Source organism: Melospiza georgiana, chromosome 4 (assembly GCF_028018845.1).
Source record: "Melospiza georgiana isolate bMelGeo1 chromosome 4, bMelGeo1.pri, whole genome shotgun sequence".
NCBI classification, from domain to species: Eukaryota; Metazoa; Chordata; class Aves; order Passeriformes; family Passerellidae; genus Melospiza; species Melospiza georgiana.
This window is the reverse complement of record NC_080433.1, coordinates 23,455,426-23,465,476: the sequence shown is the minus strand read 5'-3', so window position 1 is coordinate 23,465,476 and position 10,051 is coordinate 23,455,426. Positions and strand designations below refer to the sequence as shown.

General features: G+C 45.1%; 1 protein-coding gene across 1 annotated transcript; it reads right to left on the bottom strand.

Moving 5' to 3' along the window:
* Nucleotides 1-282: 282 nt before the first annotated feature.
* KCNA1 (potassium voltage-gated channel subfamily A member 1) lies at nt 283-8,746 on the bottom strand. The gene has a single exon (XM_058022108.1). The coding sequence runs from the start codon at nt 8,309-8,311 to the stop codon at nt 6,836-6,838; it is 1,476 nt and encodes a 491-aa protein (XP_057878091.1). The 5' UTR covers nt 8,312-8,746; the 3' UTR covers nt 283-6,835.
* Nucleotides 8,747-10,051: the final 1,305 nt, after the last annotated feature.

Genomic DNA, 10,051 nt, shown 5'->3' with positions numbered 1-10,051 from the left:
GTAATGAATGCAGCACAGTTTGGCCCCAGAACTTTATGCAGGGCTAGGTCCAAAGCCTGCACAAACCAAGCCTTTGGATTAATTGCACTGTAAAGCTTGAGTAATCATTTACAAGCCTCTCAAAGCCCACAGCCACACTTCCCACTCACTGCATTGCCATTTCTTATACCACTCAGTAGGAAAACCATCAATAAAGCAACCATCAATTTCAGACAGAAATGGCCAATAGTGACAGCAGAGAAACCAGACTCCAGAAAATAACCAGACGGATTAAAACCTGGGTAAGATCCTTAAAAATTATCTTTAATTGATGCCAAGTATGAACAGATGAACGAGTACAGAAGCAGGTAAAATTGCATAGATGAAAACTATGCATTTCAAATAGTTAAGAACTCATAACATCAGATGTTCTAAAAATGGTAAGTCAAACAATTTCACTATTTGGAAGTAAAATGAGTTGTAATGTGACAATGAAGTACATACTTCACCCAAAGTATAAGCGATTGGTGAATGGTGGAAATAAGTACAGCTGTGTCAGCTTAAATGGTTTGTTGCCCTGATGGTGCACTTTCATATGGAGACTATTCAGTTTATATCTTTCACATTGGCAATATTTCATCTTTAAAGTCAGAGGTATGTCTGAGAGGCCATTTACAGTTCTATTGACCGCTGTTAGTTATTCATTTCAAACCGACATACTGCAAAAAACACAATGTTTTACATGTAAAGGAAAGGAAAAAAAAAATTTCATCATAGCAGGCTATAGGTAAGGGTTTGCTGAATTTAGTCATAAAAATATCATTTTTACTTTTGTACAAAAGTAAAATATACATTTGATCCCAATTACATTATAGAAATGTCACTGAAACAATAACATGGATCAAAGACTGATGCACCTAAAGGAACTGAATGCAACGTCTTCATTTTATTATAGAAACTAGAAATGGATGATGATTTTTTTAATATATAACTTGTAGTGACATTTGCTAGAGCCTGTGAACAGGTGAAATATACAGAATTACACAGATATTAACAGAAACCTTGAGACAAATTTCAGTTAAGACCTCAGTTTCATTTTATTTCCTTTGAAAATATGAAAGCATGCTATGCCTTGACAGCATAAATTGTTGACCTCACTGGTGGCAAGTTCACCTGTACTGAGTGAACCTGTAGAACACCCTGAAGTTTCTTTTTTTTCTTTTTTTTTTCTTTTCTTTTTTTTTTTTTTGCAGATACAAATACTGACTCCTTTAAGAATACTTGATAAGCATTTCAGGAAAAAGAAATTCCCTACACCTGATTAAGTAAAGCCAGAACAGAAAACAGAAAAAGAAGCTCAGCCCGAATTAAGTCCAACCAAAACTGAAGTGTAGGTCCCTGATTAAAGAATCTCAGAAAAGGAGCCTGTTCCAGACTTGCAGGAGGCAGGTTTGGGACAAACTTGCCCTGCTGTGCAATTGCAAGGACAGCTTTCGAGTTCCATCCAGCTCTGCGGCTGCCGAGGCTAAATCACACCTTGGAGGTGACTCTGCGTCCCTGTGAGTCTGAAATTACTCTGAGGAACACTGTCATCAGGCTGCTGGAAGCCTACAGGATCAGACCATTCCTGGAAAAGCTGCAGTACCTCCCTCTTCTTCAGGTTAGGGGAAAAGATTAATCCAGAATGGCACCCCTCAAGCAATAGTTATCAAGGTAGTATTTGGAAAGGAATACATTCTCTCCATGTATTGCATATGTATGCAGTAGATTTTGTTCTAAAATACAACTTTCCACCTTTTTCTAATACATTTCTGATGTTCCTGACCTAGTGTTGGTTGTGTTTTGTTTAATAAATGTACATATAAGAAACTGCATTGTTCAAGTGTGGACTGTGGAAAAGTGAAACTAGCCCTCAGCTCCTTAAAATCAGCAGGTTTTGAGGTTCCACTTGGGCTGCAGCTCTCTCACAGTAGAAGCTAACTTCCTGTACTTCTGCCTAATGAAAACAATTGTCCCTTGGTATTGAAAAAACCCTGTCAATACAAGTTGCCACTGCTACTGCCGTCAGTTTGGGCACCTGCAGCCTATAATGAATGACACACAGCTGATTTGTTAAGAAGCGTCTGATCTCTGAAATCTCTGTGTGGGCAAAAACCACTGCTGCAAACAAGAGGACTTTGGCTGAATTTTGTCCTGTCTTCAGTGCTTCATTCTGTCTCACAAGTGCTCGTCCATGTGACTAACAGTACATCAGGCTAGCACCCGTGCCATTCTGTAAAGTGGAAATTAATTTCCTTGGGCCACAATTGTTTTCGGCTTCCTCAAAGGCAGCACTGGTGTAAACCAGGAACAAAAGGAGGGACTCACCAGAACTGGCACCAGGATCAAGTGTTAGTTTTCCCCTCAGTAAGCCAGGCTGTGAATCTGCAGCACTCGTGTACCAAGAGTTTTGGTGCACATGGGCACTCCCTGCACAATGGGGTCACTTCCAGTACATCTAATGATTACTACAGGCTTCTCTGTCTGAATGGGCTTGTGAGGCAGATGAGGTAAACTGCATTAAGCCCCATTGTGTTCAGAATTAAAGCAGCCTTAATTCAATTCAGATTACTTCCTTTTCAAAAAGAATGACTCCAAATCAGATTAAGGTTGCTTTAATACTGCAACAGAATGTCCATGCTGGGCTTTAAAGCAGTTTAACAAATCTACTTTAAATGCACACCTTTCATTGATTCGGATTAGGTTTCCTGAAGTCCCCGGAGGAGATAAGGCTTAGGACACCCCATGCAGGGAATCTGTATGGGTTTGCTAGTATGCTGTGAACTCACAGCCTGGCTAACTGCACCCCAGCTTCCTCATGAAGGTGACTAAATCCAGTTCATGGCCTGTGCTGGAGCTGCCACACAGAGGGTTTGAGCTCTCGGCAGTCTTGCAGAAAGCCCTGGGTTCTGTGAAGGAACAGAGTCCTTCATTTTCCCTCGCACCCTTGCCCCTCTGCCTCTCCCTAGTGCTCTAGAGCTAAGTATGGTAGAACCAGATGGGGAATTTTGGCAGGGATACCAATCTATGGGATTCCTGCCCACTGACTCTCTGCTCGGTTCCTGCCTCTGCACTGCAGTGCACTGCTGCCTTGGCCTTGCCAGGTAAATTCCCTCACCCCTTTCCCTGAGTGGATGAAGGAAAAGCTGCACAGGACCAGTTAAGAAGCACAGAGAGGCACAGAGCAGTGGATGGTGGTGAGGGCGTGGGGAATGACTCCTGCTGGAAAAGCTTTCTTCCCCTCACCAAACTAAAGACTGCCATATCCACTGGGTTCCCTGTCCAGCATAACGTGAGCATCACTTCCAGGAGGTACCTACCAATGGAATTCTTTCAGAGAAGCACTACACTGGCCATCAGCTCATTTCCAGTCCTCTTCCAGTTACATAAAAAACCCCTTAGAGTCCATGTGTAGCAAAAAGAAACATAAGGGCCAAAAGGAAAAAAAATATATATAAAAAGAAAAAAAAAGAAGTAAAGAAATAAAAAAGGGATACTTGCTGATAAGAACAGGCAGTTTGTTAAGTGCACCTTCAGGCCCACAAAGACATTTCAGCACTCCCATGTAAAGGGAGTAAGAACCTTGTTTTTGTTATTTTTTTGTGTCAAACTTGTCAAAAATGAATGCCTATGCTACATGAGATTAATTCCTGTACTCCATATGGGTTGAGATCCTTTGCAGTGAGCTATAAATGGACAAAGCAATATTCAGGCTCCCCAAACCATGAGTTCTTATGATCCGTCCCAGTCTCTTGACAAAGAATCGCTGCATGCAGCACTTTTCTCTGTGCATAAGCAGAATGATCATCACTCTGCACATTAAATTAAGGTGTGCACACCCAGCTGTGGCAGAAGGTACCCAAGTGAGGCCTCATCTCCCAGATGCATCCTTCTGATCATTGATCCCATAGCACTGAATTGATTATTGCTGTTTAGTTTAGTCAGATGGTGGTTTTATAAGCTGAGTGCAGCATTCAAGTCCATTTTGATATCAGAAGTCATATCCTATGATTCAAGAGTTTGGGAAGATCAGGACCACTGGACTTTAACAGGGAGAGAGGTGTACAAAGGGCAAGGACGTGAGCAGGGGACAGGAAAGAAGCTTTACAACATCTACCTAGACGATGTACCTGCTTTATGTGATACTTTGCACTTCTTGCAGGAATTGGAGCTCCCTCAGTTCTTGATCTTTCTCATCACTAAGATTCACAGAAGTCACACAGTGAGAATTAAAGTCAAGTCTTTCTGAAAACCTGGCAGGTCAAGCTTGTGCGTAACTGCAGAGTTAGGGTTGGTTTTTAAGTGCTTTGATTTTATTTTATATATACATGTGCCTGCATATGTATGTGACACACACAGGAGCAGACATACATATATATATATATATATATATTTATACACATATATACATATATCAGAAAGATAGGGGAGGAAAGGATCTGTACACCATGGAAGGAGATGTGTTCAACAGCAGTTGGCCACATGCTAAGTGCAGAATGAAGATCCTCAACTTTGTCATTTGAAAAATTAAGATTAGTGCCTATATGTTTGTTCAGATCTTCCAGGGTCTAGCAGTCAAGGCTGGCATGTTGCAGAACATATCTTCTCCTAGCATTGCTTCCCTCACCAGGAAATGATGGAAGTACAGTAAGACCAGAGACCAGGAAGAAGAATATGACTCAAAGGCTTTGATGGGACCTAAGATCTGAAAGAGGATGGAGCAGACAGGGATGGGAGGGCCTGGCAAAGCCTTTCCCATCTACCTGCTGGGGAACCTAAGGGAAAGAAGAACACAGTCCTCCAGTCTGGTTGCCTGACTGGGCAATGCCCAGACTCCCATTCCTCCTGCACCCTGCCCTACAGGGACAAGCTGCCAAAAAGCCACCTCAGGGAAAAGAAGGGCTGATACAGTGATGGCAGTGATGCCTTTATGAACAAACCGGGGAAATCTGAAGCTTTGCATGCACACAACTAGGAGTTATTTGGCAGAAGCTAATGCAGAGCCCTGCAACATCAGCCTAGCTAGGGAAGGAAAGTATTCCACGGGCACCGGTGATCTCTGCCTGCCTCTTCTGCATCCCTCTCACTCACACTTGATCTTTCTATCCCTAAACCTTTCCATGCTGTACTAGTAGACAGCACAGGACACTCCTGACATACAGGACTGACTCCTCATCCTTTCCCTCGGTGTCTCTGATCCACTCAGTTCCTGGAGGCACTTTCAGCAGTTTTAGGGGGTCTAAGATAAAGGCACTGCACAACTCTCTCAATCAATCTGCTGGGTCTCTTCAGTGAGTTTTGGGGGGATACAAAAAAGTCTCAACTGATGACTGCAAAAGAAACCAGCTGCTGCAATTCGGATGCATGTAATAGATAAGTTTCATTTACATTCTGAGAATGCACCAAAAAGCATGCATCTGCACCTTTCATCTATAGAGGATACTAGGTTTTTAGTTGTTGCTATATATAACTTGACTTGTTAGTTTTCCATATAGCTTTCCCTTTAAGAGATGGGATATGTTCCCTTCTGACAACGCCTGGACAAAAGCCAACACACTTCCCTGAGCAATGCAGGAAACAATCAGGTTTCTCTAAACAGTTAATTCAGGCCCTCAGTCTATCAAGCACTTTTTTTTGTTTTTATTGTTATCATTATTGTTATTATCATCATCATTATTGTTATTATTATTATCATTGAATTCATGCACTAATTAATTCAAGTTACACTTTAATCAAATAGGCCATAATGCTGAATATTTGAACATGCTTTGATCTCCAAAAGTTATTGTTCCCCTTTGACTAACATACGCACTTAAATACAGTACTTTAAATTACTAGTCAACGATTTAATAAATTAAGGAGTGCACTTCTGGTGAATGCAAATCAAAAAGAAAAAGAAAAAAAAATTAAAAAAGAGAAGAGAAAGGACCTATTTTTAGAAGATTCAGCTCAAACGAAAGCTTATCCGCTATTGACTGAGGTAACATTTCAAGCATGCGATCATAAAATAAATAGTATCAAATTCAAACATGCTTATATTAAACTCCATTGTGCTATCTTGCAACAGAGGGGCTTAAAGTTTTGTATCCAGTTCCAAACGGGGAGCGGGGGCAAAGTGTGTTCCTATCATCTGCATGTGAGAGGACTTAGCAGCATTGCAGATGTTTTGTCTTCAGTTTTGTTTGTTATTCTCCTTTTAGGATATTTCTTCTACAGAGAGCAAAAGAGGTTTTTTAATAAGGTGCTGTGTGGATCTGTAGGTTGGAAGGATGGAATCTTTCACAGAGGGGGCGGAAGGAAAATTTGCACTCCTTCATAAACACCATGGCAAATGCTTGCCACAAGTTTTGGCTGATCTTTTTGTACTGTTATTATCTGATGCACTGTCTTGCAACTGTGTAGTTTTGCAGAATATTTTTACTGGAATCCATGCATATGCTTAATAGCTCTAAAAACTGTCTTGCTTAGTTTAAGATAGCTTTATCAAAAAAAAAAAAAAGTGAAAGAAAAAAAAAAGAGGAGATAGGAGAGGAAAAGTTTAGGTCTACATCATAACGGCTTAAAACTAAACTAGTTCAAATGGTTATAATTTGCCAGGTGGAAAATGTTTTTTTTTGAAAATAAACAAAATTTTATCTTTCATGGATCCTGGAAGCTTCTTTATTGCAGAGCAAAGATTTGCAATGCAACAATGCATTTATGAGGTAAATAAAGCATTCAAAGACTATCAGTAAAGCATCTACAAAGTGTGACTGTGTCACTAAAGTCTTCAAGCTGTGAGTGGGGATTTTGTTTTGGGTTTTTTTTGTTTGTTTGTTTAAACATCAGTCAGCAGCTTGCTTTTATTAACGCAGTTTTGGTTGGCTACAGTGCAGTTGCCAGTTCTGAGATTAGCCTCTCTAAAATTGTCTATGCTATTATTCATATCCTCTTCGATTTCCATGTACTCAGATTTGCTGATTGTGGAGGAGCTGCGGCGACTGAGATCACTGTCAGATGCTAAATTAGGGGAGCTAACGTGAAGTAACTGAGCCTGTTCTTCCCCTTCTGTTTCTCGGTGGTAGAAGTAGTTGAAGTTGGACACGATGACAGGTACAGGCAGGGCAATTGTCAGCACACCAGCGATGGCACACAAGGAGCCTACGATTTTGCCTCCAATTGTCACAGGGTACATGTCACCATAGCCCACAGTGGTCATGGATACCACCGCCCACCAGAAAGCATCAGGGATACTTGTGAAATGAGACTCAGGTTCTTCAGCCTCAGCAAAATATACCGCACTAGAGAACAAAATCACCCCAATGAAGAGGAAGAAAATTAGTAAACCTAGCTCTCTCATACTTGCTTTGAGGGTCTGTCCCAAAATCTGGAGGCCCTTAGAGTGCCGGGAGAGTTTGAAGATTCGAAAGACTCTTACCAGTCTGATGACTCTCAGGATGGCCAAGGAGGTGGCCTGCTCTCCTTTCTGAGTCCCCTCCCGCTCGGCCATCTCAGTGCCCAGGGTGATGAAGTAAGGGATGATGGCCACAATGTCAATGAAGTTCATTATGTTCTTGAAGAAATCAGTCTTGCTAGGGCAAGCAAAGAAGCGCACCACCAGCTCAAAGGAGAACCAGATGATGCACAGGGTCTCCACAACAAAGAAGGGATCTGTGAAGATGTTGGACTTGTAGACCTGGGTGGTGTTGTCAGTGCGGTGCACTGTGTACTCCTTGTCCTCCTTCAGCTCAGGTAATGTCTCTAGGCAGAAGATCACTATGGAGATGAGGATGACCATGACAGAGACTATGGCAATAACCCTTGCCGGCCCAGAGCTCTCTGGGTACTCAAAGAGGAGCCACACTTGGCGCTGGTACTCCCCCTCTGGCAAGGGTCTCTCCTCATCTTTAATGAATCCCTCATCTTCTCGGAACTTCTCCATGGCCTCCTCGCCCAGCTCATAAAATTTTATCTCCTCAGAGAACATGTCCAGGGGGACATTGACGGGCCGGCGGAGCCGCCCCCCGGACTGGTAGTAGTAGAGGATGGCGTCAAAGCTGGGCCGGTTGCGGTCAAAGAAGTACTCGTTGCGCAAGGGGTCAAAGTAGCGCATGCGCTTCTTGGGGTTGCCCAGCAGCGTGTTGGGGAACTGGGCTAAAGTCTTCAGCTGTGTCTCGAAGCGCAGTCCCGCAATGTTTATCACCACGCGCTCACAGCACTCGTGGTCGTCGTGGGCAGCGGGCTGGTAGCTATCCTGGGGGTGGCCAGGTAGCGCAGAAGTCTCATCCATGTTCTCTCCAGCCATCACGGTCATGGTGGCACAGAGGAAAGGGACCAAGGGGTAGGGGAGAAAGTGAGGGAAAGGGAGGAGGAGGAGGATGGAGAAGCACAGATAGACCCAGGGCAGTTCAAGGTGGGGGGGGGGGGGGTTGAGGGGGTTGAGCTGGGGAGCTTGAGGAAGGGGTGGAAGTGGAGCCTAAAGGATGGAAATACCCAAAAGGGGAAAAGAGAGGCAGGATGAAGGGAGAGGCATCAGGGATGATGGGAGGGTGAAGAAAGAGGGAAGAAGTACCTTTAGGGGGGGCAGAGGGCAGGTAAGGTGAGGGGTCCTGTCCCCCACACCGGGAGGCTGAAGGTCTATGGAGTGCACCCCCAGGCTGGAGTTCCCCTCCCCAGCCGTCTCCTTTAGCCTTTAACTCGATCCGTCCACTTTTCTTGCCGGCTTCACCATCGCCACAGCTGCTGCCACGAAGCTACCACACACACACACACACGCACACGCACATACACATAAAATAAATAAATAAATAAATCACGGGCTGTCTGGGAGGCGAGTCCTTGCAATGCCAACTCAGCAAATTTCCATCACCTGCCTCTTCCTTCCCCCCTCCCACCACCACCACCACTGCCCTGGTCCTCTCCTCTTTTGTGCTGGGGAGGGAGAGAGGGATGGAAACACTCTGTTTTGAAGGCATAAAGCTCACTTGCAGGATGGAGGCTGCCAGGGAAGACAGAAACAGAATAAACCAGCCCCCAAGCCCCTCCACATACACACACACACTCAGGCGCAATGGATTGGCTTTCACATCAGCAGGAACATCCCGTTCTGCCCACTAAAGCAGTACATGCGGAGTTCTACGTGTTCCTACACATCCCTGGACATGCACCAGGGCCTCCAAGGCAGGAAGGTGCCCCGAACTCATCGGGAGGGCTTCCCTGGAAACTTCAGCGGGGTCAGCTCCTGCAAAGGAGGCTCTCGAGCACCGCGCTCCCTGCTGTGGAGACTTAACTGAGCACTGACAACTTCATCACACCGACTGGAGGGGGGGGAGCGGATTAGGGCGGGGGGAGGCAAGGCATCTCCTCTCCTGCTTTGCAGCAGCTAAATGTAACTGGGGGAGAGAGAGACAAGGGAAGGGAGGTCGACATCCCAGACCCAAACCGTCCAAAATCGAGGGTAACGTCGGCACGGAGAAGGGGCTTTTCCTTACCTGCTCCGGGTGAGACGCGCCGCTCAGGAGTAGGAGCCAGTGCCGGAATGCGTCAAGTCGCCTTGCAGCAGCATCCAAAAAAAACCAAACCAAAACAAAAACCGCAGCGGCAAACTTAACCCTCCTCCTCCTCTTGCGCCCCTCTTTATAACGCAGCGATCGCTTTACAGGGCTGCCTGTGAGGCACTGAAATATTCATACACTGTCTTAGGCTGCACAAGGGCTAGTGGGTTTAATTAGTTTCTGCTGAGAACCGCAGTGGGGGGTGGGGGGTGTGCGTGGAAAAGAGCGCAAAGTACCTTTTCCAAAAGGCTTGAGTTAGTCAATAAAATCAAGGAGTCCTAGATAGCTGCTGCCTCTCCAGCTCTCTTGCCTTAGGACAGCTGGAAAAGGAGCCGGGCGCTGGGCAGCGGCGGCGGAGGAGATGTCAGAGCGCCGCAGCCCTGCAGCCGCATCCCCGGAGTCGGTCTTGGCTCGTCCCGGCAGCAGCAGCGGCGGAGGCAGGAGGAGGCAGGAGCTGGACGCGTGTGGCAGGAGCGAGAGTGCAGCTGAATGCATAAGAG